This window comes from Stigmatopora nigra, chromosome 23, assembly GCF_051989575.1.
Source record: "Stigmatopora nigra isolate UIUO_SnigA chromosome 23, RoL_Snig_1.1, whole genome shotgun sequence".
In the NCBI taxonomy this organism is placed as follows: Eukaryota; Metazoa; Chordata; class Actinopteri; order Syngnathiformes; family Syngnathidae; genus Stigmatopora; species Stigmatopora nigra.
Genome location: NC_135530.1, coordinates 665,547 through 690,956, shown reverse-complemented (window position 1 = coordinate 690,956; position 25,410 = coordinate 665,547). Strand labels below are relative to the sequence as shown.

Below are 25,410 nucleotides of genomic sequence, written 5' to 3'. Positions count from 1 at the left end.
TTAAGCCACTATACTCCAAAGTAGTTGAAGGGCCGCGGCGGCATTGCGCGCTTCGGCCTGCGTGGAGCCTCTATTGTGAGTCAATGGGCTGTGAATAACAGGCGTGGGCTCACTTGCGCCGTGGTGGCGTGGCGGCGTGACGGCATGGGACCAAGCGGGCCAAACAAAGCGGCGATGGCTCGCTTGCCTTTTGTGTTTACAGCACACAGCAGAGAGGTCAAAAAGCACACCACTAGCATCAATTCCAAATAAAAATGTGCTACTAGCATAGCCGTCACGTGGACATGCTCTTAAATCAACAGGAAGCCATTTAAAAAGCCCCCCCCCTAATCAACGGGACACTGGCCAAAATCAACTCAAGTCACCGTCAAATGAGCTGGGTATGATGACAAAGCCTATGTCCGATTATTATTATCATTTTTTTTCCAACTCTAGAGAAGAGACCAAATGATTTGAAGGCGAATTCTCCGGCGCTGGCGCGACAAATGGCATCTCGCCGTGTTCCCGTTAACGGTGACTCACCATGACGGCCGCGGCAGGCTGCTAACTCGCCTCAATTTGCAACTCTAGCCAATAACAACAAAAACTCTCCCTAAAATCAAAGGCTCTCGGCTGCGATTCTCCCGAAAAAAAAAGCCTTTTTAAAAGGCGCTTTCATGCGGCCTGACGGAGCGCAACCATCTGTTCGGCAAAGCCGCGGCGGGGGAGTTCGGAATGGAGATAAAAACCTTCCTCGGACTTCACATATCACAAGATGCGCTCTTAATTTAGCCACCAACGTGCTAACGCTGATTCATTTGACCCTGAGTGAATATTGTCCGCTTGTATAAACAACAATTAAACACGGGGGCTACATCTCGCTAAGCTAGCTCGACAATCTTCCAATTTATGGTTAATGCCCGGCCTGCTCAGGTATGCTAGCTATGGGGAATTAGCCGTTGGAGGTCCAAGGTAGCGCTCCGGATGTCCTCGTCGCTGGCTTGACGGGATTAACGTTTAACTCTGGGAAGTCGGTCGGGGAAGGGGGACGACGACGCTTGATTAGCCCCTCCGAGGTGCAAAGAATTCCAAAAATGAGGAAGTCTTGCGCTTTATGACTCGTAAAAATAGCTGAATGGCTTGGCTACTTTTCACCCAGACTGACCCAGAAACTCATGATTGACTTTCCCGGGCCGCACAAAATGATGCGGCGGGCCGCCACTTTGACACCCATCTTAGCGCATAAAGTTGAAGGCGGGTAACGTAACGGAATCTATTTGGACTCGAGTGTGCCGACGTATCTGATTGCAGCTTAGCGATAACAGGGTGCCCTCCCAAAACACACACACACACACTCGTACACACTTCCTGTTACCTACTCCTATTCTTCCCCTGTTGCCGTGGTGACGACACGGTCAGAAAAGACACCATAGCGCAGGTGAGTCGACATGACGCGTGACAGTAGGTAAGTTAAAGTCAATCCTTGTGGGCTAAAACGCCGTATTTTCTGGACTATAAGTCGCACGGTTTGGCTGATTAAAATAAAATACATTTACATCTTAGCTTTTAATACTACTGTCGAATCTGCCGCGAGCGAGCAAGCCGTAACAAGTCCAATTGGACGGCGCGGTAAATGTAATGGCCTTCTCGCAGTTCCCATAGCGTGATTGACAGTTCTCCTCGGGGCCACGTCTGGAGCCACTTACCTCATTCTCACTGAGGGGGTTCGGTCGGGAGTCTCAAGACGGCCGGGTTAGTCGGGGTCACTCAGTCACAAAGAGGCGCAAAGCCAAGCCTGGGGAGAGAGAAAAAGAGAAAAAGAGGAATGGGGGGGTTATTGGTCAAGGCCAGAAAGGAAAACTAATGTCAGTGTCAGCTCATACAATTCCTTAAATGACTTCACATTCGCCTCCATTGACTTTCAACTCAGAAATGCCCCCAAAAATATTTGCACTTGATGTTTTTGACCCCAAATGAACCTTAATTTCCCACAAAAATTGCAAGAAAATGTTCCAAAAGTGATCCTGGGATTCTCAAATATTAGCAAAAAAAATGACCTTGAACGTATCCACCGATCAAATATTCGCACACGCGGCGACGGATGAAAGATAAGACGGCGCGCCGATGGGACGGATACGTTTTGGTAGCGGGCCACATCCAAGCCGCGGGCCGACATGGCCGCGCCTTGTTTTCAAAGCAAAGTCAATAAAAAGTGGGCTCGGGATCGGAGATGCGCCCTTGTTTTGGCTGCCGGGATTGACTAACTCGGCCGGGGGGCCAGGGGGGGGCCCCATTTTATGCTGACTTCCTCTACGGGCCTTTGGCATCCTTCCCTGGTAAAAAAAAAAGGGGCTTAATGTTACAGTTTTGCGCACGGACGCACAAAAGAGGCGGTGGGGCGCGTTCGACGGATCCAAAGCAGAGCCACACAAAAGATGATCAAATTTCCCTTTTGATAAAGTCTCCAAACGAATGAAGCCGACACGCTCAACAATGCGCCCGTAAATCCTATCGCTCGCACTTAGCAGCTATGTGGGCGGCCCTAAACCACTTTAGGAGATACATACACTGCGCTTTTTTATGTCAAAAGTTGCATCTAGTTTCGTATGATATCGAGGTATGGGACAGGCGTGCTCGGTCGCCCTTTTGGTGACAGAGAGTTTAATATCTAAATATCTATTGTTTTCAACAGTACTTAGATATTAGACAGTACTTAGATATTAGACAATACTTAGATGTTAAACAGTACTTGGATATTAAACTCTGTCATGAATCTAATTTTAAGAGCTGGTTTCAACAGTCAACTCTCTGTCACCATTTGACCGGCGACCAAATGTTTGAGCACCCGGGACAGGTCGCCAGCGGGCGGAAAGCGCCACACGAAAGGAACGTCGTCCCAAGTGAGGAGAGCCGGCGTGTGAAAGCAGAGGAGGGGAGGAGGAGGAGCAGGAGTATAGAAAGAGGGAGGGTTGCTTAGTTTTTTTTTTCCCCCAAGCCAATAGACATGCAGCTCGGCTAATATCGTTCCACCACTCTCTAAATCGGTGCCAGAGCTGCGCAGCGACCGCTCACTCCCGGTCACTCTCTCTCTCTCTCTCTGACTCAAAACCAAAGATGACTCTACACAGTGTTGACTTTATAGTTCGCTTAGTTTAGCCTTTAAAAGAAAGGGAATAACCTACCCAAAGAAAGCTCCATTCTGCTGCCACTGGGGTGAGTTCCAACTTTTTTCCAAACATTCCCACTCGGTCGGTCGGGTCTGCTGACGTCGTCAAGGTATTTCGGCCCAGATAAGGGCTTCTCCCAGCGGAGGGAGGGATGGGGGGTGCTAGAGTTGCTTTCCAGATGTGCCGACTCAGCTGGTGCTTGTCACTTTGGCGGACTTTTCCGGTCTTTCCAGAGACGGACTGTCAAGAAGCGCTCCGGAACGCCAAATGATCTGTGAGAAAGACAACAAAAAAAAAGGATGAACGCTTAGATGGAAAGTGGATTGTTTTCTTATCCCACCCACAGCGATCGTATACATTTTTTTTGGTGGCTGATTGGGGATCAGTCAAGTCAAGTGGGAGGATCAGGTGACCACGGCGCCTGGCTGAGGTGTGTGTGTGTGTGGATCCCCCTTCGTGGGGGGCCCTCAGCAATGCTTTGCCTTTGTTAATGAGTATGTATCGGTCTGCGTGTGTGTGTGTGTGTGTGGCGTTTGTGTTTAATGCCAGTGTCTCTGTTAATCGGTCAGCCATTTTTTTTCTCAAGGGGACATGCCTCGTAGCTTTTTTTTTCGGCAAAAAGAGCAGGTGGTAGCTAAAAATATCAAACTAGTAATGCTAAAGCGAGGGGAAAAAAGCACCTAGCCTCTGTTTACAAATATGACAAGATATATATATATATGTTAACATCATTAGTTTCAGAAGAAATCGGCACTCCAAAATAACGATATTGGGGAGCAGATAAAATAAAATAATAGTGGGCCAGGCTATTTTAGATATAATATTTAGATTTTTTTTAAAACGGATTAAAGGAACTGGATTGAAAGGCCTAAATATTCAAATTTTTCATAGATTATTTGAGCTTTTTTTTCTTAGTAAGAGAAAATCATTTATCTAATACTTGGTTTACATTTTTAGATTTTGCAAGATTTTTTTTGACCTAAAAACACAGAAAAATTGATTTAAAAAATGCAATTATTGATTTAAAAAGGGGGATAAAAATCAGGAAATTGAATATACATCTATATCTATCATTTTAATTTGATCCTAAAACAGAGTCGACATCATTGACTTTCCCGGGCCATACAAAGTGTTAAGGCGGGCCAAATTTGGCCCCCGGGCCGCCACTTGGACACCCTGTCCACTAACTGGTTGAGTCAATCGAAAACCATGATGCACGAACAAGCAAGCATCCCGAAATGCACTTTTGACAGGAATGGGAGCTTAAACGCTTACGTTTCCAGCGCACGGAATGTTGCTAATGACTTTGAGTGTTTTGCAGCTGGCTTGACGGATGATTTATGGGATGAGGCCGTCCCACGTTTCCAAGCGCACGCCATACATTTGGAATCACATCAAACAAATTGAGCTAATGACAAAGACAAACATGAATGTGAGCAATACATGCGTGTCAATCGCAATCCAGCGCTGGCCGGGATGTGGAAATCATCGCAAAACATTAAAAAATGCTGTCGTCTTACGGGTTAGCTTAGCATGCAAAGAAAACACAAGACTTAATAATGAGGACCAGGCCATTGGGAACAAAAGTCTTTTCAGTTTAAATGGGGAGCAGATTTTTGGGGAAATTGAACAAATCTGCCGCAGGAATGACCAAAGTCTTGTCCCAAAAAGACAAGACTAGAAAATGTTAGCTAGCGCCGATCTAGAAACTCAAATTCACCGCAAATTCCGCTTCTGGTTTCACGCCATTCCACCTCTGACCGTTAATGCCAATCTTTTGGCTCCGGCGGTTACGAGGCCTAGCCACTAGACTGACATTATGGTCTGTTTTGAGGTCCAAAGCCACTTTGAATAACGACTATGAGAGTGACTTAATTACGTGTACACACGGCTCCTATTTGATGATGATTAAAGACAGAAACAAACTTCCCAGACAGTCTCCTCCAGCCACGCAGACTTGAAAAAAAAGGCAATGATTATTAGATGATAATAATTAAAAGGCTTGTTGGTCTAATAGCATAGATAGCATCGCGCTTGCAAGGGAGGCGTAATTATTCCTGCTTAGGCGACCACCCACATACAGGAAAGTCCACTGGAGAAAAAAAAATGCAGCTCTCATAATCTGATAATGTGGCCTTCACTTTAGCTTAGTTTTGTGTTAGCTAACAATGGGATGAAAACGCATCGTCTAGCTAAAATGCGAAGTCATTGTATTTCTTTAAAGCTTCAAATCTTAATTTCATACCCGTTAATCATTGATTTAATGATAGAGATGTAAGAATAGTTTGCTATGAAAGTGTTTACTGTTTTAAGAGGGCCTAGTTTTTGGTCAAAGGGTCTATTTTTAGCATTTTTGATGTCGTCATGCTAACTTGAGATTTCAAGTCAACATTTATCGGACTCTTAACTTGTGATTTTCTCATTTTAGATGTCTGAATTGTCGAATTCATAAAGACAAGTAAAATTTTAGAGGTTTGAATAAATCGAACTTGAAAATCGCGCCAAGCTAGCTTTAGCCGCGCCCTTGAAAAGAGTCCGTTAGCTCGATTGTTTACATATTCCGCCGCGGTGGACTTTTGCATGAAATCTGCTTGCGTTTAGTTTAGAATTGCGATGACTAATGAAAACGTCATCGTCTCCACTGTATTTCTTCTAAAACAGAGGACGGCGCATGGCTATTAGCGCAAAAGAGCTCGGGGGGGGCTTTCCGAGCTTGTAATTGGAGTGTCGTCAAGGTTACAGTGCGAGCAGATCCATTTGTCTCTTCTTTTAGCTTTCAATTGCCCTTTGCATTAATGAGGTACTTAAAAGTGTCTGTTGTGTTTACACTATTGACCTGAAAAAAGCAGACGCTAAGCTGCCAACCAAGGCCTTCATTATCTTCAACCAGCCGACCGTGAAATGCGACATGTGTGGGCGTGTTTCTACATTGTTTCTCATACGCGGCGTGGATTTTGCTTCATTTAGAACTTGGGGAGGAACTTAGAGGTCCAAGTCCGTCCTGAGAGTACCTCGAGGAACCACAGGGAGCGCTATTACCACTTTGGTTGTCTGAAACGACGTCATTTGGTTCCGAAAGCTACAAATCCTGCCTTAAAAGCACTTCCTCTCCGATTGGTCGTGCCATCTGTTGCAGATTAGACTTCAATGTTTTCAGAGAGTTCCTAAAGACTAGAAACGATAAGTCGGAACAATCATTTTGGACCGGATTGAGGACTTGTGCGGATACCAAATGAAAACCAATGAACCCATTTGTACTGTATATCTTTAGGCTAGAATAGTTAGCAAATTAGCACTCCCTGTTAACTGTACACAAGCTAAACTAGCAACAAAAAGAACGTAGAGGACAATTTGTTGTAATATTATTATTAATTCACGAATTACGGGACTGTTCTATTGAAAAACAGTCAAATCATTTTAGAATCAAATGCCTAGCCATCATGTTGCAAGATTCTGTTAGCTTAAAATCAAAGTATCGTAGGGTAAAGATCTGGCAACGCAGACATAAGAAAACGATTTCCCCGCAAAACGCGCAATGATGCTAACGAGAAGCAGCGCTTCCCAACCTCTTCCGAAGGTCACTTGGCCATTTCCTGCATTTTACGACACTTTTACGGGGCGCTTTCATTGTCCCAAAGGCGTTGAAGTCACACGGTCGGCATAGCTCAGCATTGGCTTTGATGACGACTCAGCTAGATGGGATGTGGCGGAATATTAGCCCTGGCAACCCGAGAAGATGCCAATTGAGGCGATATCCGGGTCTGTTGGAAGGATCGCAGCTAGCGTCTACGGCCCTGGGGGGGTCAAGGCCCGTTTCAATATGAAACGGATAGAGAGAGACTTTCTGAAATTCCCATCCGGACAGAGCAAAGCATTAGCCATTGGGCTAATGTGTCATGTGACAAACGGCCTGAACGTTAAGTCACTTAGCCCCGGTTGTCAGGGGCAGAGGAGCCGTCTTTGTCCCCCCCACGGACAATGGGGTAAACTAATTTTTCATCCCGGGGCGTTTTTTCACTGATTGCGGCTTTTCAGGCCGGCTACAATGACAGATGGCGGCGACCTTGTCCAAATAAGTCACCCACAAATGACACAACGTGTCACAAAAGCCCCACTTTTTTAAACCTCAATGACTTTTGGTGGCTTGAGGATGTGGTCAGTCACCAGCCATATTTTACCACACAGGTTGGCGGAGAGCCATATACGTACACCCATCCAAAGAGCCACATATGGCTCCTGAGCCATAGGTTATCTAACCCTGCCGTAAAGGGTTAAAGTGGATGACAATTACAGTGTCGTCGGGGTTGGCATTAACATTCAGTCAAGTTGCCGAGGGGGGCAGGGTGTCACTTTGGAGGGGGAGGAGGAGGAACGCAGGAGGTGGGGGGGCGTTGCAAGCCACCCACCTCCATCTCTTGGCTCTCTCCACACTAGAGAGGCATTCTGGGCTCCATGAGGAGATCCACCAGATTCTGATCAAGGTTTGGAGACGTTTTGGTTCGGGGAAAAGACGTCAACGCCATGTGACTCTGTTGGATTAGCGCCAGTGAAAGTCAGCAGGTAGATAAGATGCTTTTTCTAGAGGTAAGATAGGAGGTTTTTAACTCACTGCTCGAGCGGTTTTAAGTGATCCCCGTTGCTACCCGTGTCACCCATTTGGTTGTTTAAAAAACGTGAATAAGCGATGACCTCGGTCTTTAAAATCCACTATTTTATGTTTTTCTTCAGCAAAAAGTCTGGAAAAAAAAACTGAAAGGAAAAATGTTTACTGTTTTTTTAGAAGAACAAAAATACTTTAAACGGTGAAAAACAAAAACAGCTCTAAGTGAACATTGTCTAAATTATTGTGATTAAACTTTAGCAAAACTTAATTTTTACTCAAAACAAAATGCATATTTGTATACTAGCCCTTTACCTGGCGGGTATTTGAATGTGTATTCTAGCATGTGTTTTTTTGTATGTTTTTATTTATGGTTTACCATGAATTATAATTAACATGAACATTTGTCTCCTTTATGAGGTACTGCTCAAAATCTACAAAATTAGTCAGTTAGCATCTGCTCAATTAAATATGACATAGTTAAAAAAAGCCTAATCCAAGTATAAGCATACACACACAGAGTATATCCAGTCAACTATGTAGTCCTCTAAAAACTAATGGTTTAAGTGTGAATGTTTTTGCTAAGCGGTCTTTAACGTGGGCGGCATAAGAATTCTCTCCCTGATAACACTATCTAGGGGGGGCCCATAAAAGTTGATGGATTAGGCCCAAAAGAACAAAGTGACATTCTCATTACTCCTCGGTGACTTTTATGCAAAAACATTTGCTCCTTTGTCTGTCCTTGATGGAACTGTATGCTAATGCTACAAATGCTAATGCTAGGGCCCATCTCTTATGCACAAAAAGCGGCGGGACGGCTGCAATGATCGGGGCCACGGCAGGCTTACGTGTTCTTACAAGCTGGAAAGCAACAGATGTTTACAGGCTGGCAACAGCTGTTACCCAAGTCCGCCTCACTCTTTAAAGCTGTCCCGTCCGTCCATGAAAATGTCCTAAAATGTCTGGAGTTTCTGGCATGACGTGCAATGCTTTGGTCTTAATGGAAAAGCCTGCTTGGATTTTTCCATGACACATCGAGTGGAGTGCCTCCTTGTTTTCATTTCTCATCAAGCATGAAAGGCCTCGCGCGACACTAATGGCTCGACGGGCCAAAAAAAACGGGCTTTTTGTTTTTTCTAACTGGCTTTTTTTTCTTTCCCTAACCGCTAGCGTCCGCACGCGAGGGTCCCGGAGCGTCCTTCCCGTGGAGGAACGGAGATGGAGTCCATTCCCGCTGGGAGGAAGGGCAAAGCGCCCGTGAGCTTCCAGAGAAGCTCCACCTCGGACGACGACTCTGGCTGCGCGCTAGAAGAGTACACCTGGGTTCCTCCGGGACTTAGACCTGAGCAGGTAAACACTTCAAACCTATTTGAAGCCAAAACCAAACAAGAACGGATGGAGTTTCTATAAAAATTCAAATGCAAAGCATTGAGCTGCGCAACGTAGGCCAAAATAAATGGATTAAAAGCCCTGAATATTCCGTTTTTGATTTTTGACCTAAAAACATTCATTTTAATTTGATCCTAAAACAGAATGATTGACTTTCCCGGGCCGCACAAAATGACACGACGGGCCAGATTTGGCCCCCGGGCCGCCACTTTGACACACCTAGATGTTTACGATGAATTATTCCAATCTTTCACATACACGTCGTCAAGGTCTAAAACTTGGCCTTTCCAGCCCTCCCAATGCGCAAAATACATAAACATGTTGGACTTTTAGAGGGAAATGGGTTAAGCAAACACGACTCTCCGCAACGTCTAGAGACTTTCACAGTCGCTCGCCTGTGACGGGATTCAGATCGACATGTTGGGTCAATGAATCCACCAAAAAAAAGAGGGCCACACAGTAGCAGTCATTCTCTATTGATTCCATACATGGCCTCATTCATTGCGCAAAGTCACCTAGCCAAGGCAATTTAAGTTGACGCATTGTTCTTGATTTCAAGGTCCAGATGTATTTTTCCTACCTGCCCGAAGACAAGGTGCCGTACGTCAACAGTTCTGGCGAGAAGAACCGCATCAGACAGCTGCTCTACCAACTGCCGCCTCACGACAACGAGGTAACGGGGGTGACGGAGTTTACAAGGGGTTTGTTTACCGTTTTCATCTCAGTAACTTTCCAAAAACACGAGTTTCAGATTAGCATGCTAGAATAACAGCTATCCTAGCACTCCACGGACCACCTTGCCTAGCAACCTGCTTACCGACCGCCGCGTTAGCATAGCTTAGCTGAAAAAAAAACTAGCCTCGGTCACATTAGCATACTATTTGCTTAAGACGGAGTTGTCGTGACGAACAAAATCAAACAAATCTGCTCACGGCGACAGAGAAAGTTTTTGTTTTCTGTTGTTAAGAAAAACAAACGGATGATTAAAACCCGAGGTAATGTTAAACAAGTTGAGATCCGCACTGATAGGAGTTTACGTTAGCTTGTTTTCTATATTCTTGCCATCTTGACCGTAACGGCTTTGTTTTGATTAGGTGCGCTACTGCCAATCGCTAACGGAGGAGGAAAACAGGGAGCTTGACATGTTTGGCGCCCAGCGGAAACGAGAGGCGCTCGGGAGGGGAACGCCCAAGATCCTGCCCCGAGCTCTACAACACACTCGATGCCAAAACGTAGGTGGCGCCACAAACATCAACATCACAAGATTCACAGGATTAAGACTCAATGCTTTTCATACCGGAAAACTTCCCCAAACATAGATGCTAACAACAACAACACAACATCTGACAAAGGCACGTGCTAATCCGCAATGGAAAGAGCACTTTGTTGTGAGCATTGTGGTTGTGGTGGTGGTGGTGGTGGTATACTTCAACCTCCACCTAGGAATGCACACGTGTTCCCACACAAATCCCGAGGTTCCACTTTCTGTTCTTCTCAGGGACAAACACGAGCCTGTCCGCTTTGGTAATAATAGCAAACAGCTGGGCACGCTATCCCCTTCTCGCGCTTGCGGGTTAAATAAAGACGTGCGAGGAGGCCCCACTTGATTATCTTTGCCAGAACGGACGGAGAAGGGCCAACGTTGAAATCAAATCCAACATAAACAAGCTTTTTTAGGCCCATCTGACTATTTGTGAGGAACTTCAATGCCTCATGACTCTATTCTTGGCAGTGTGGAGGTGGCATCAATGGCGGGGAGATGGCCATTTTTGCTTCGCGGGCCGGACCGACGCCGTGCTGGCACCCGGCGTGCTTTGCGTGCGCCACCTGTCGAGAGCTGCTGGTGGATCTCATCTACTTCTACCACAACGGCAAGATCCTCTGCGGCAGACATCACGCGGAAACCATGAAGCCGAGATGCTCCTCTTGTGACGAGGTAAGTCTCAATGTCATATTTGGTAAACACACTCAATAAACTTCCATAGACACATCGCTTTCACTGAAACAAATCATGGTAGCAACAACATTGAATCCCAATCCTAATCCATCTCTTTCAGATTATATTCTCAGACGAGTGTACGGAAGCGGAAGGGCGACATTGGCACATGAAGCACTTTGCCTGCTTTGAGTGCGGCGCCATGCTAGGCGGCCAACGCTACATCATGAAAGACGGACGCCCCTACTGCTGCGGCTGTTTCGAGTCGCTGTACGCAGAGTACTGCGAGGCCTGCGGCCAAAATATCGGTAAGCGCTCCTCCGGATGGGTTCCGAAGACCCGGAACGGCCGCCGCTAAGTCCGTCTGCCCGATTCGCAGGAGTGGACCACGCGCAAATGACCTACGAAGGCGGACACTGGCACGCCACGGACGAGTGCTTCTGTTGCGGCCATTGTAAGACGTCCTTGCTGGGCTGTCCCTTCCTACCCAAGCAAGGCCACATCTACTGTTCCAAGGCCTGCAGCCAGGGGGAGGACCCCCAGGCCTCCGACTCGTCCGACTCCGCCTTCCAGTCGGCCCGTTCTCGCGAATCTCGCCGCAGCGTCCGCGTGGGAAAGAGTAGCAGACCCACCGAGCAATGGCGAGGCTGCCAAGTCCTCGACGCCGAGGCCGTGGGCCGGGAGCTCTCCCGCCTCGGACTGGACCCCCGGGAAGGCTTCTGGAGGGATGGCGAAGAGCCGGAGGCGGCTAGAGAGGAACACCCCGAGGAGTGGGCGCAGCACGACGACTACATGACGCAGCTCTTGCTCAAGTTTGGGGACCGGGGACTTTTGCAACAGATTCAACAGGCGTCCCTAAAAGACGACGCTAATCGTCCGCTAAGCCTTTCCGACCCCTGGCTGAAACCGGACGAGCCGACGGCACTGACGCGGAGCCAAAGCTCCGAGCGTTCCCGAGCCAGCCCGGGTCCCGGAGCGCCCGGCCAGAAACATCTCCCGGAAATGTGCCGGGCCCAATCTCAGGACGGCTTGGGAGACTCGGCCTACGGGAGTCACCCGGGCCCCGCCTCCGCCAGAAAGATCCAAGAGCTGGAATTGGATCAAGAATCGGCGGTGGCGGCGGCGGCGGGCAAAGCGTGGCCGGAGAACAGGCAGTGGTACCAAGATACTCTGGAATGCATTGCCGACGAGCTGAGGAAGGCGGGGCAACAACGCATGGGAGACTCGGACGACTCTTTGGCGCTGTCCAACATCACCGGTAACGAAAAATCTTATCATTTTTCCTTTTCACCGTGTGGAAACCCTCCGTGTTCTTCCTCCGCAGGCGCGTCCGTCGACGGGGACGGCAGGGAAGGAACCACGGTCTATTCCCTTCACGCCATGCGTCAACCTTCCGTAGAAGGTTGCAAAAAGACCGGTGACGTCCGGTCCTTTCATCCGTCTCACCTCCGCCGCAGTCAGTCTCCCGACTCGGCGCAAGCGGAAAGACAGAGCGCACAAGACGGAGGACTGGCGTCTCTGTACGGCCGTGCCGAGCCACCGCCGGCCCTGAGGAGGAGCAAGTCCCAGTCCAGGCCCCCTCAGATGGTCAAGTTCACGGAAGACACGGTGGACAACGGCCACCGGGGGGGCTTCCAAGGGGATTTTCGGAAGCGCCCCATGAGCGAGAGGCCACAACGGAGAGCTTTTGCACGCTACGACGCCGTCGGGGAGACGGGTCAGCGGCCCGGCCGCGGTAGGCGCCACCGGTCCCGCAAAAGCCATTCGGACCTGGCCCTGAACGCGCCGCCGCCGTACCGGCAGAACGCGGCGGACCCTCGCCAACGAGGGGGCCCTGCGCGGGGAGATCTCCCGTCCGAGCGTTTTACGGCTCTCTACAAAGACGAAGACGAGTGGTGTTCCACTTGCTCTTCGTCTTCGGACTCGGAGGAGGAAGGCTACTTCCTGGGCCAGCCCATCCCGCAACCCCGAGCCGTGGGACGCCTCTACGTGGAGGACTACCCCAGGGTGATTGCTTTCCCGCCCCAAAACTACGAGCCAAAGACGGGTGGAAGAAAAAGCCGTCGATCTAAAAACTGCATCATCTCCTGAAGCGGAATTTTCACCAAAACTACGACAGACAGTTTTGTACCGTTAGCAAACGGCTTAATGCCACGTTACTGAGCTTAAAGTCATGTAATTTATTAAGATATTACGTCAACACAACAGACGGACGAACTGCAACTTTTAGGGACGTTAAGGTCAGTCCCAACGTATCATCGAGAACGCCAAAACGCGGCCGCCATTCGATGTACGCTTAATCCAACTATGGAAAGAGTCTTAAATATAATAAAAAATTCATTTATAAGAAAAAAAGATGTAAATTCATTTATTCCGGGCAGTTTGAGTGAGAAAATGGCTTTTTTTTTTTAAATCAATGTATTTGAGAAGGTTAAAACGACATAGGCGGAGCCAAATAATTTAACGGACAAAAAAAATCTACTGTAAATACTAAATTAAGATTTTAATGTTGCTGGGTAAACGCTTTTGAAGTGTGATGAACGCAAAAAGTTATTTGAAATAAGGACAGGGAACCAAAAAGTTGCTGGCACTTTAGTAACATTGAACACCACCGTTTATGACGTCTATATTAAATGTCTATATTAAATCCAAATATCCAATACACTTGTGTCACACCCAGTTTTACGGATAAAAATGTAAAGATGCTTGTAATAAAATACTTTTGCAATGCACTTGCTTTGTGGCTGGACGCTTAGAATTTTACGTTTGCGTACGTTATATTACATTTAAGATGTTTTGACTTACCTCTTTATCCCCGAGACGTCAAATTACAACTCTGATATCGTCATCAAATGACACAATATCCTTTTTGAAAAATGGTGAGATTATAGCCTTGTTATTTCATAAATTGACCCTATTTATTGAATGCCCTAGCTCAGCTTTATCTTTTATGTTGATTGCTTCTGACTTAATATTGATAGTCATAAAAATATGAATAGTCCAAAGACTCACCCGATGTAGACGTATTGCAAGAATGTCTTCCTTTTCCTGGGCTTTGCCATTCTTTTCTTTGGCCATATTTGTCAACAGCTCCTCTTTTCGACATCAGTTATGTCATTCTCCTGCAAGAGAGGAAAGAATTAGTGTCCATTTTGGGTATTTGTTACTACTTAGCAACCTAGCTAGAGCTGTTATTTACTAAGTTCTAAATAAGTTAGACATCTTTAGGGACCTTGTAATAATAGTATAGGTATAAATTGTGTATACAGACCCGTGCACTGGAGAGCACTGTGGGGAAAAAGCGCCCCCCAGTGGTGCGCAATTGGACCTGGGAAAACTAGTGAGTCAAATTTTCAGAAACGGACAAACTGGCCCAAAATGGGGATATTATTCGTATTTACATTCGAATCTTAAATACGCGATGTATTACGTGGAGAATGTGCGTGACACGGACGGATTTAGGTAGCAATGTGTTTTGTGTTGCAATGTTTTGACTCCACCCAAAGATGCCATCTTATTATCTGGCTAATTACGGTTTTGCCCAAAGCTCCCAAAAGAAAAGGATTGCCGCTGAGCATCAAAGAAGAGGAAAGAGTCAGGAATGTGACGTACTTTTGTCTTGTTGAAAACAAAACGGGATGGTTTTGGGGCGGTCCAGCGAGGAAGTTCAGCCGAGTAGTTTTGGGGATGGAGCGATCAATCGGAGTCAGAATTCTCCAGAAAGTCGGTTTTTCATCCCCGAGACAGCGAAAAAAATGCACTTTTTTGGTCAATGTTTTCAATAATTGATGATACCCTCACCCAAAAGCGACGCAAACTTTTTCGCTCTTTCGCACGTGAGGAATTGTACATCACTTCCTCTCGAGTGACATGTGCTGACGTCAAACACGAACAAACGAATACAAAAAAACCATTAAAACCACACATTTGAGAATCTGAACAATTATTTTCGTGCTTGTACAAATATTAAGTTTAAATGTTAATTTTTTGTTGTTGTTTAGTATCTACATTGCCAAGTGAGCCATTTCCTCACCCAAAAGCGACGGAAACGTTTTCGCTCTTTCGCACGTGGGAATTGTACTCTCAGGCGACTTTTGGTGACGTACGAAAACAAACAAACAAAAACACACGCGCAAAAAACATTAAAACCACACATTTGAGAATTTTAACAATGATTTTCGCGCTTATGCAAATATTAATTTTAAATTTTAATATTTTGTTGTTGTTTGGTATCTAAATTAGCAAATGAGCCATTTCCTCACAGCATATTCGAATTTTTTTGCTTCGACGTATAAAGATAAAAATTGACTTTCTGTATGCCCAATTTTCTCAGAAATATATGTCTAACAGATGAATAAAGAAATGTATAACAAACATTCTGAACACGGCGAAGTATTAATACTTTAGGCGCCAACTGATCGGATGTGACGTTACGTCACTTCTGCTGTTCAGGCGGGGAGGCTCGAAATAAGATGAACAGCAAAGTGCGTCAAGTACTCCTTTAAAGTACTTTAGCCGCATTAATGCTTGACTGAACGTCTTATTGTCATCTTATCGCAACGTTTTATAGCCTACTCTTCGACCTTGTGGGGAAAATGGACCGACCAGCCAGGTTTGTCAACTCGCTCAGTGATTCTAGCAGATTGCCGACTTTGCCAATTAACGTGAGTTTTTCGTCACTCACAGGAAGACTAAGGTAATCGATTATAGCGAAGTCAGGGAAATTGACAACGACGGTGAGTTTTATTGGGGTTTTCTGGGCAGCCTTAATTTTCAAAGAACGGCAACGTTGATGCTACGTAGTTTTTATTTGGGAATTAAATTCCCCCGTGTGGACATAACTTGTAATGCAGTATTCTTGATATTAGATGACTTTGCCTGTGCGAAGCCCCCACCTGGCAAGAAAGCCAAAAACGCGGCAAGCCCAAAGACAACCAGGTAATTTGGAATCATAATAATAATCACAATAATATACAACGCGTAGCATCATTTGCAGAATTGAAAATCTTGAAGAAACGGCACTGAGCCGGGACCTGCAGGCGGCCATTTCGCTGTCTATGCTTGCTTGCACGGAGACAAATACAACAACTCCTGCCAGTCAACGTAAGGTCAAATACAATAAGAGTTTTTTTTTGAGGATGTGGGAGGTGCTCTTTGTTATATGTATTTATTTTACAAAGTCCATTTTGTTTCCCCACCAGTTGCTGAAAACCTAAACCCTGTTTACCCACACCACTCCAACTGCAGCGTGGACTCATCGCTATTGGGTAAGAGTGTCGTCTTTCATTGGCCAGAAAACAATGGTCACTCATTTCGACTTTTTTTTGTTTACGTCAGGCTTAGATGAAATCTCCTGCTCCAGTCCCGTCATCGTCAAAAAACAAAGGCAACCCTCTCGCGATGCCTATTTGTTCATTTCGACCACAGGTAGACCCTCCCCAGCATCTTTTTTTACCTTGGGACAAATTCGCCTGAGCTAAACGCCGCCGTTTCAGAATCGGAGAGCGAGCTGCCGGCCGACAGTGACGACGAGGAGTTTATGGTGAAGAAGAAACCGCGCAAGAAAGTCAGCCGCAAACAGTGCAAGCCTGTCAAGAAGGAAAATGGGCCACCCGAGTTGAAAGCCAAGCCCAAGACAGGTTTGTCGTCCGGCCGCTATAAAGAAGGAATTTTTCCACTTACCGTCACTTTAACGCTCATTTCAGCAACTGTTGTGGCGTCGCCGAGAATCCCCCCGCCAATGGATCCCGCTGCCTCTTCCAGCCAGCCAGTGGTCAGGATGCCCAGATGGAACCCACCAGGTAGCCACAGTTGGAAGTCCAGCAAACTTTCAAGGCCTTTTGTCTTCTGAAATTTCCACTTTACCACACAGGTCAAGTGGGGAATAGTCCATCCCCATCCCCAGCTCCGAGCGGCAGAGACGGCGCCGCCGACAAGTCTCCAACTGCTCAGGGTCTTCGTTTGGGACTGTCCCGACGCGTCAGAGTCAAGCCTTTGCACCGCAACACTTCCACCACCTAAGTAAGCCCAGGTGGCTGTTTTTTTGAAGGGAACCGTTTGTAAGTATTCATGTAAAGACAACATTTTTAGTTGGACCTGTTCAAAATGTGAAAAATAAGCCATAAACCCTTAAAATGTAAAGCCACCCCAACAATTCCACCACCTAAGTAAGCCCAAGTGCCATTTTTTTTCAGGGGAAATGTTTGTAAATATTCATTTAAAGATGTATATTTGTACCTGTTCATAATGTGAAAAATAAAAGCCATAAGCCTTAAAATGTTTGCATTACTCACGTTTTGAATGTCCATCTTGCAGCTTTTGTTGCCTTCATTACAAACACATGTGCCCTTGTAGCGCTCTCTAGCGGTCCCAAACATGAACGCTTCAGTAAATATTGAATTAGCATCTTACTGTTCAGTTTTCCGCTTTCAAATGAATCATTTTAAGCCCATTTACGATCCATTTCGAATTGTTTTGTTTTCGTTTGTCCGAAAGAAAATGACCAAACAAATGCTGGACATTCTTCTACTCTTTTACAAACGTACTAACGGGCTTGGGCGCACGCGTGCCACCCAGAGGCCAAAGTGGGAACAACAAGACGATGAAACTACCATTCCAAAGTCAGGAGGTCCGCATAACTTAATTTATTGTTATCCCCCAAAATATAGAACTATAAAGCATTAAAAAATCCAGCGCAACACGTGCATGAATCTATGCACAAAAATACATCCAATGATTTCTTAGCATATCATGAAACGCCTACAGAAAGCTGATTTAGAAAGAATAACAATAGAAATATATGTATAGATATTTTTTTTTAAACAAACATCCTTTGGTCTTGGTGATTTTCTTTCACAAGCGATTGCTTGGAAGTTACAACTTGGTTTCTGGATCCGGTGCCTGTTGACAAAAATCATGATTTTAACCATCGGCACATCATGCAAAGTGAATATTAAAAGTATACATTTTTTTCTGGCATGAGAGGGACATGTTTATTATATATCAAAATATACTTGCATATCTATCTCTGCTCCTTAGACCTCCTGCAGGATGATGCACCGTCACTGTCGTCAAAATCTGCAAAACAAGATACGCAGCTGTTAGTGTAGCTGTGAGGAACTGTAAAAAAACTGTAAAACTGTCAAAATTCAGTAGTGTTGTGGTGGCTCATTGGGATTCGGTGACCGTACCTTGTCGTAGCCGGCCTTTTTCTGCAAGTTCTCGGGATGTTTGTCCAAGATGTGCAGCACGGCGTCGTGCAGAGTCAGGAAGAAGATGGACGCCGTCACCTCGTCGTCAAAGAAGCCACACTGGTGCAATTTGTCCAGGATGTGGCCTACCAACACACACGGTTTGCAATAAATAAAATAAAGCGCCGGATTGCTCGCCAATGATGGGTCACCCACCGTCGCAGGCCACAACGTAGACGTCCACTTGGATTCGGGTGAACTCTTTAAGTGCCTGCGGGAAAAAAAACAGAGTAATTAGGGTAAATGTTAGATGGTGAGGTGGTCCGCAGTGGTGAGCACCGACCGCTTGAAGGCCCTTGAGAGCTGAGACGTCCAAAAAGGAGACGGCGGAAAAGTCCAGCACCAGGCTGTGCAGGTCCACCGGCGGGACTACGATGTCTGCGGGAAGCTCCGCCTTCCAGTCCAGGTGGGAGGCCACGTGGTCCCAGTCCAGGTCTTGGTCGTGGCTCTCCGCTTCCGGCGACGACTCCGGAGGGGAGCCCAGCGAGGTGTTCAGGAAGCAGTTCTGAAACGGGAAAACGGTTAACGGCGAGGTCCGCTTGGTCCCCGTCGGCGTTGGCTTACCGACGTCCATCGGAGATAACCTTTCTTCACCAGTCTGCGGAGCCGTCGCAAGGCTTTATTTCGCTTCCGGAGGATCCTGGAGGGATTGAATCCCACGGCTTCCACCAGCTTGTTCCTAAAGAACTCGATGTTGGCAAAGAAGAGCGGCGAAGGGATGCGGAAGATCTTCACTCCTTCCGGCTCGTAGATCTGAAATGGACAAATCGACTGTGACGTGAAGACTTTTGGCGGTGGGAATGTCAAAGGTCAAACGACGTGCCGGCCCACTCACGTCCACGTAGTCCTTCCTGTCCTTGTAGATGTCGGTGCCGCGAATGTTGGCCAGCACGCTGCAACGGGGGCTGCCGTGGGAAAAACGGCAAGGCAAGCGGGGCATAAGCCGGTTGGTTGGTACGCGGCCGCAAATTCTATCGGCGCAACCGCACTGACAATTGCGCTCGCAGGACCACGCTCAGGAGCTCCACGGCCAGGCCCGCCGCCAGACCCAGGTCCAGGCCCAGGAAAATGGCGGCCAGGCAGGTGCCCACCCACACCACCTGGAATAAGGGATGTCAAACTCGGGTTGGTTGGCAGGCAGGCTGCTTTAATGTCAAAAATGACCGTCTCGGTGACTTACGCAGTCCGGCTTGTCCCGCCTCCACAGGTAAGGCACCTCTCGGAATTGAGCCAGCATCCCCTTCAGGTTGACGATGACCACCGCGCCCAGTACGGACTGGAAGGAAGGCAGAGAAAATGGGTGGGCCGGTCGGTCTGGGTGGAGGGGGGGGACGGTCCAAGGAAAAAGCCCACCTTGGGGAGAGGATCCAGGAGGAAGCCCACGGAGAGGGTGACGATCATCACCACGATGGCCGAGATCAAACCGGCGATCTGGAACAGGAATTGTCGAGTTTTCAAATAGGGGTTTGAGTGGGTTTTTTGGGGGGCCTCACCTGTGTTTTTCCTCCAGTACTTTCCTGCACGGCACTTCTGGAAAGAGCCGTGCTGGCGGCGAAGGATTTAAAAGAGGCGCCCACCATGTTGCTGGCGCCGAAAGCAATCAGCTCCTGGAACAAACAAAAAAGTACAACAAGATGAGTTTTTTATGCTTTTCAGGAAATACAGTTGCATAGACTGAAGCCTATAATGTGGATCGCAGTGAAGAAGTGGAACTCCAACCTGATTTCCATCGATGGTGTAGTCGTGCTTGACCGAATAAACTTTGGCCACGGAGAAGGCCACGGCAAAACCCACCACGGCCATGGGAAAGGCTTCAACCGCCGTTTCCCGCATAATTTCCAGGTCCGGGGCCACGGGGGGCTCGTACCTGCCGAAAGAGACAGTCACAAGACTAGCTTTGTTCACCCGTAAATGGATTTACACCCCAAAAACAAACCCTATGGTCTCACCCCTGGGGAATGTGACCCACGACGCCAACGCCATACTTTGTCCTGAAGTCAAAGGCGTAAGAAACGCTGCAGGCCACCACCGTCTGGGGAAGGGAGACCAAAAGAAGGTCAAAAGGTCGGCGGACGTCCGTTTCGAGCGCTTGGTCTCACCATGATGACCTCGATGGGGATGGGGACGGGCAACTTGGCCTTGAAGCGCTCGTTGACCTCCTTGACGGCAAAGACCGCCACCACGATGACGGCGGAGACGATCACGTCGCAGACGTTGGCCGAGCTGATCTGTTCCAAGATGGCCTTCAGGGTCTGTGCGAGGCCCGGGGGGTGGATTAATGGGAGGGCCTGGCGGCGGCGATGGCGAGATCCGCCCCTCTCGGCTTACTTACGTAAATGATGGAAAGCGGTCCGCTCATTCCCGGGACTTGCAGGCCCAGGACGAACTTCAACTGGGACACCAAGATGTGAACGGCGGCGGCGGTGGTGAAGCCCGAAACCAGCGTGTCCGACAGGTAGGTGACCACGAAGCCCACCTGAAGGAGGCCCATGGCCAGCTGTCGGAATATAAAAAGGTCAAATGGGCTCAAAGACGGGGCCCCCTTTTCCAAAAAGGACGCCTTACCTGCACCATTCCCACCAGGAAGGTCAGCGACGAGGCCACCAAAACCCGCTGCTCGTCCTGGGAGAGTCCTTCCAGAGCCGTCAAGTTGGCGGGCGGGCCTTGGTCCGGGACCACCCGGGTGACCACCGAGCCGATCATCAGGCACAGGACCGGGAAGGGACCTGAAAAGAAGACGCCACCGGGTGAAAAGGCCACAAAAACCAAGACTAAAACTGCCTTCCGAGAAAAAAAAAAAAAAAAAACCACCTTACCCACAGAGATGTGTCTGGACGTCCCCAGGAAAAAATAGATGACGACGGGGAAGAAAGCGGAGAAGAGGCCGTACCAGGGCGGAAGCGAAGCCAGGAGACAGTAGGCTAACCCTGGAAGGAAGCCAATCGCATTAGAAACAGGCTCAAAAACCTAAAAAAAAAAACCCACAAAAGCCACCTTGCAGGACCGCCACCAGTCCGGTACTGACACCCGACACCACGTCGCTCAGCAGCCACTCTTTGAGCCGGTAGATTTTGAACCAAGCGATGATGGGCAGGAGGGACAGAAGGGCCGTTTTGGCACGCCTGGCATCGCACCTGCGACCCACCAAAACAACAACAACATCGGCTATTGTCCCCACAAACGAGCGACCGGGATAAGGGAAACTCACGTGAGGTATCGTCTGACGTGGTCCCAGGTGCTCTTGCGCTGGCGGTAAACCTTGTGGTGGTCCCGAGCGAAGGACTCCTCCGAGTAGAGGTCGCGGGCCACGGCGTAGCGCTGGCCCCCCGCTTGCATGGCGACCGGCGGCGAGTTGGAAGAAGGGCCGGATCGCCTTTGAAACGGCGCCGAGGTCCAGCTCGGGTCTGGACGCCGTCAGATTTGATGAAGGAAAGCGAAGGAAGGAGGGAAGGAGGGAAGGAAGGAAGGAGGGCTTCCTTTAAAAAGACCTTCTGCCGTGGCCTGCAACGGTTCAAATTCAATTGCAATTCAATAAGGTGGGCCTTCATCAAAGACACAGGCACCTTCATTTACTAATAAAAAAAAAAAAGACCTACTTTAGCTCCCTTAAAACATAAAAACAAAGACACAAATAATCAAAGACCTGCTGAATACTAAAAAAATAAACAATTGATATTTTCAAACACTATTCCTTGACAATCCAAATTTAAGAGTCAAAATACATGAAAATGTGAGCATTTATGATTCATTTCACCACTTTGAAAGTAGTAAAAAAGTCTGAATTCTTTTGAAAACATTATTTCACTGTTGCTAATCAATGAGTATCAATGAGAGAAGATGCATGCAGAAGAGCCCAATGAAAAGAGCCACATACGACTCCCGAGCCATAGCTTCCCTACCCCTGCTCTAACACAACAATAGGAAGCGCCTCTAGCCAAATAAGAGCGAATCAAAACATCGGTTTTACCTGTTTGTTTTTTTTGTCTTCGGGAAACGACCCCCCCAAAAATCCCAGTTGGACCAAAACACACCAAAAAAGCAAAGTAAAATAAAAAATGTGCCAGTGCCTAAATTGTGGTCCAGTGTGTATATTTTGGCACACCTGCCCAAATGGTCCAGATGCCAACCTTTTGCAGGCCTTTTTCTCCTCCCCCAGAATTGGGCGGCGGCCATGGATCAATGACGCCACGGAGGCCGGACTGTAATTATTAACAGTAGCGGCCACGGGTTCCCTCACGTAGGGACGTCTGCCTTATCCTTGACCATTGTTCTCTACCTCTCTCTCTCTCTCTCTCTCTCTCTCTCTCTGATAGGGCTCTCCAAAGCTTCCTCGCCGCGGCGGCGGCGGTGTTGGCGTGGGCTTTGGCGGCGGCTGCGATGGCTTTTCCTCCCCCGTAGGAGGGACGGCGTAAGACAGGACAGGCCATTGTTCCGAGGTGGAAATCAAGTGGCTTTTTAAGCAGGGTGTGGGGCCGGAATTCTGACAAAGGTCAACAACAATACGGATATTTGCCCAGATTTACAACGTGGAAATATGGTACAACGGGGGCTTAAAAACAATGGCCGATCAAAGATAACCATTTAAAAACTGTCTTTATCCATAAATTACAAAAATAAACGGACTCGAGACGGAGCCTTGGGGTACTCCGTTCATTGGCCAATGTGTTTTTTGCATGGAGGGAATTCCCAATGGGGATTCACGTGGGCCTGGAATGGGGACCAATGGGGTGGCTCTGCTCAAACTAAACATGGAACGGGATTGGCTCGCCCGATATAACAATAATAAACCAAAAGGGAAGTTCTGGCCTGCTTCTGGTCTTCTTAAAAAGAGAAGAAAAAAGCAAGTGGCAAGTTAGAAAAGGCTTTTCAGCACAAAAACATGATTGATTTTAAAGGCCAGCTGACATGCTGATGAGATAGTGACTTCAAAATGCGTCACAAAGATAACAAAACTTCGAACGTTTACACCACCGGTGTCAAAGTGGAGGCCCGGGGGCCAAATCTGGCCCGCCGCGTCATTTTGTGCGGCCCGTTTGGTCAAATCATGAGTTTCTGTTTTAGGATCAAATTCAAGTGATAGATATCGATGTATATTAAATTTCCTGATTTTCCCCCTTTTAAATCATTAATTGTCATTTCGTGTCTTTCGGGCACGTGACAACGAGCGTCCAATGGACACCACGAGGACAAGCAATATCTGGGCGGGAATCAACCCGGGAACCCCGAGTGTCACGCTCGGCACGTTCCGTCCGCCGACACGTGAGGGCTTTCGACCTAACGCTTACGGTGCAGTAAACGCTAATCAACACGACGGACAAAGTGTCTTCGGAGAGATAACATAAGAGATATTTAGATATTAATCATTTAAGGACTCACCCCCGGGGAAGCTCCGCCCCTGGCCGCCGCAGGACAGGTGACGCCGATGGCCTCTGGGAAAAGGACAGAGACGGGGGGAAGAAAAACAGACGGACATGGCGCTCACGTTTCACAACAGAGTAAACATTGTTCCCGCCACCGCCGTACGCTTGGCCAGATTTCCAGGCCTGACCTCGGGGTCAAAGTGCACGCCGGAGGAGGGAGACATGGCCACGTTCCATTTCGCTCATTCAAAAAGTCAGAAAAAGGGGATAAAAATGTCAAGAGATGAAGATTCGAACAACGGTCGGCAACCCGTCGAGCCTTTCTTCGTCCGAAAATCGGCGGGGAATGAGTCGGGTGTTTTTTTTTAATCTTTAGAGTTCAGTGGGTGTTTTTTTTTTTAATCTTTGGACGAGAAGGTTCGCCGTGGTAACGGAGGGCGCGATGAGATTATTTCAGGTTGATCAGATTGTCAGCATGGTTAAGCAATTTGCCTGATTTGCGCAAAGCTCGCGACACGTACGCTTGTTGTTGTTGTTTTTTTTAAAGGCCAGTGGACAAAGGGTTTGTTTTAGTTCCGTAGTTGCGTTCGTAATCGGGAGGATCGTGTGCAAAATTGCACCAAAACATCTGTTTCATGAACAGGGAATTCGCTTTTTGTATTCCCCAATATACAAGATGAACACCTATTAGCATTTTTTTTGTTATATTCTAGAATTTTTGCCAACTTTTGGTAGTATTTTTAGATTTTACAAAATATTTTTTAACAAAAACTGAAAAAAAGGAATAAAAAATGACAATGATTGATTTAAAAGGGGAAAAAATCAGGAAATGTACTATCCATCTATACTCTTCATTTGAATTTGATCCTAAAACACAAAGTCGGCACTCTTGATTGACTTTTCTGGGCCGCACAAAATGATGCGGCGGGCCACATTTGGCCCCCGCCACTTTGCTATCTAGTCAAGTGAAGTGTCTTTGTACTGAAAGTAAAACTTACTTTCTTCTGGTCTTGAAGGACATCTAAATGTTGTGATTTGGTTCCTGCTGCCATTTCGGGGTTTGGAGAACAATGCTTGATGCTGAGATCAACTGTTTTGGAAGAAAAAATGCATTCATTTGTTATAAAATGACAGTCATTTTCTCTGAAAACAAGTGCAAAGAGAATTCAACTGGCCAATTTTGTGAGGAAAGTCAAGCTCACCTTTAAAGAGTCAGATGGGAAGTCGGTTAAAAGAAGTTGGAGGACGGAAAGGAAGGGAAGGGAAGGGACAGGTCTCCAGGGGACATTCCAAAGAGAATAGTTGCACTGGCTGCCAAATGGGAAAAAAAGTCCCCCAAACGAAAGCCACGACAGACACATCATTTTATATATATAGATTTTTTTTCCGTTTTATTCAGGTAGCAGCAGCAGCAGCATCTGTCAGCCCTCCCCAGCCACATCCAAAATGGCTTCTCACTAACGCACCACATACTGTACACAGACACACGCGTGGCAGCTCTGTTTTGGAGAGCCGGGGGGAAAAAAAAATAAAGGTTTAGTCTCACAAGCGTCCCATTCCAAGACGGACAAAATCCCACCTGGTAGAAAAAGTGTGCTTCCAAAAGAAAAAAGAAGAGAGACCATGATTGGAGATTCAAATGAAAAAAAAACCAAGGCAGAATCGGACACGTATGCCAAGGCCGTCCTGGTATTTCCGCTCGCTCCTCATTTGGGGGGGGGGGGGGGGG

The 25,410-nt window shown here is 47.3% G+C and overlaps 3 protein-coding genes and 1 long non-coding RNA gene across 13 annotated transcripts in view; 2 read left to right on the top strand and 2 right to left on the bottom strand.

Annotated features, from left to right (window-relative positions):
* Positions 1-17,577, bottom strand: part of LOC144181058 (uncharacterized) — a 31,545-nt gene extending 13,968 nt beyond the window's left edge. Inside the window, exons 1-5 of one of the 2 annotated variants that reach the window (XR_013324603.1) lie at positions 17,365-17,577; positions 16,754-17,106; positions 14,084-14,193; positions 3,162-3,418; positions 1,686-1,774 (exon numbers count right to left, since the gene is read on the bottom strand). This is a non-coding gene — a long non-coding RNA (uncharacterized LOC144181058). Of the gene's footprint in view, positions 1-1,685; positions 1,775-3,161; positions 3,419-14,083; positions 14,194-14,683; positions 14,998-16,753; positions 17,107-17,364 lie in introns of those variants that run through there. The other variant, XR_013324604.1, reaches the window with a different exon arrangement.
* LOC144181054 (prickle-like protein 1) lies at positions 3,028-13,803 on the top strand. 4 transcript variants are annotated; one of them, XM_077709311.1, is made up of 8 exons: positions 3,028-3,192; positions 8,917-9,096; positions 9,695-9,808; positions 10,230-10,367; positions 10,868-11,071; positions 11,193-11,379; positions 11,451-12,329; positions 12,396-13,803. In XM_077709311.1, the coding sequence occupies exons 2-8, from the start codon at positions 8,965-8,967 to the stop codon at positions 13,160-13,162; spliced, it is 2,421 nt and encodes an 806-aa protein (XP_077565437.1). In that variant the 5' UTR covers positions 3,028-3,192; positions 8,917-8,964; the 3' UTR covers positions 13,163-13,803. The 4 variants fall into 4 exon arrangements, with proteins under 4 accessions (XP_077565437.1, XP_077565439.1, XP_077565436.1 ...); XM_077709313.1 differs by lacking the exon at positions 3,028-3,192 and adding an exon at positions 3,396-3,576; XM_077709310.1 differs by lacking the exon at positions 3,028-3,192 and adding an exon at positions 7,481-7,730.
* Positions 15,486-17,338, top strand: rad51ap1 (RAD51 associated protein 1). Of its 3 annotated transcripts, XM_077709319.1 has the most exons (10): positions 15,508-15,555; positions 15,642-15,683; positions 15,758-15,807; positions 15,940-16,009; positions 16,056-16,174; positions 16,273-16,338; positions 16,409-16,498; positions 16,567-16,710; positions 16,777-16,872; positions 16,944-17,338. In XM_077709319.1, exons 2-10 carry the CDS (start codon positions 15,667-15,669, stop codon positions 17,090-17,092), a joined length of 801 nt encoding a protein of 266 aa, XP_077565445.1. In that variant the 5' UTR covers positions 15,508-15,555; positions 15,642-15,666; the 3' UTR covers positions 17,093-17,338. The 3 variants fall into 3 exon arrangements, with proteins under 3 accessions (XP_077565444.1, XP_077565446.1, XP_077565445.1); XM_077709318.1 differs by having other exon boundaries at positions 15,486-15,683; XM_077709320.1 differs by having other exon boundaries at positions 15,487-15,683; positions 16,068-16,174.
* Positions 17,578-17,709: 132 nt separating the features above from the next.
* On the bottom strand, positions 17,710-25,400 carry LOC144180998 (chloride anion exchanger-like). 4 transcript variants are annotated; one of them, XM_077709198.1, is made up of 21 exons: positions 24,884-25,400; positions 24,680-24,771; positions 23,698-23,750; positions 21,530-21,822; positions 21,316-21,455; positions 21,138-21,248; positions 20,887-21,047; positions 20,654-20,818; positions 20,421-20,573; positions 20,271-20,353; positions 20,041-20,188; positions 19,815-19,928; positions 19,675-19,752; positions 19,502-19,597; positions 19,315-19,421; positions 19,157-19,226; positions 18,886-19,074; positions 18,478-18,826; positions 18,262-18,407; positions 18,089-18,148; positions 17,710-17,971 (listed from the first exon to the last, which is right to left on the bottom strand). In XM_077709198.1, the coding sequence occupies exons 4-21, from the start codon at positions 21,655-21,657 to the stop codon at positions 17,945-17,947; spliced, it is 2,325 nt and encodes a 774-aa protein (XP_077565324.1). In that variant the 5' UTR covers positions 21,658-21,822; positions 23,698-23,750; positions 24,680-24,771; positions 24,884-25,400; the 3' UTR covers positions 17,710-17,944. The 4 variants fall into 4 exon arrangements, with proteins under 4 accessions (XP_077565324.1, XP_077565327.1, XP_077565323.1 ...); XM_077709201.1 differs by lacking the exon at positions 23,698-23,750 and having other exon boundaries at positions 18,478-18,532; positions 18,605-18,826; XM_077709197.1 differs by lacking the exon at positions 23,698-23,750.
* Positions 25,401-25,410: the final 10 nt, after the last annotated feature.

Coding starts and splice junctions, on each gene's coding strand:
- LOC144181054 (XM_077709310.1), top strand. Junction 10,368..10,867: donor AACACACTCGATGCCAAAAC/GTAGGTGGCGCC, acceptor TATTCTTGGCAG/TGTGGAGGTGGCATCAATGG. Junction 11,380..11,450: donor GGCCTGCGGCCAAAATATCG/GTAAGCGCTCCT, acceptor CCCGATTCGCAG/GAGTGGACCACGCGCAAATG.
- rad51ap1 (XM_077709318.1), top strand. Junction 15,808..15,939: donor CAGGGAAATTGACAACGACG/GTGAGTTTTATT, acceptor TCTTGATATTAG/ATGACTTTGCCTGTGCGAAG. Junction 16,499..16,566: donor TTTGTTCATTTCGACCACAG/GTAGACCCTCCC, acceptor CCGCCGTTTCAG/AATCGGAGAGCGAGCTGCCG.
- LOC144180998 (XM_077709198.1), bottom strand. CDS start 21,657: ATGCAAGCGGGGGGCCAGCGCTACGCCGTGGCCCGCGACCTCTACTCG. Junction 20,574..20,653: donor GACCGCTTTCCATCATTTAC/GTAAGTAAGCCG, acceptor GGCCTCGCACAG/ACCCTGAAGGCCATCTTGGA. Junction 19,227..19,314: donor GTGGTCCTGCGAGCGCAATT/GTCAGTGCGGTT, acceptor TTCCCACGGCAG/CCCCCGTTGCAGCGTGCTGG.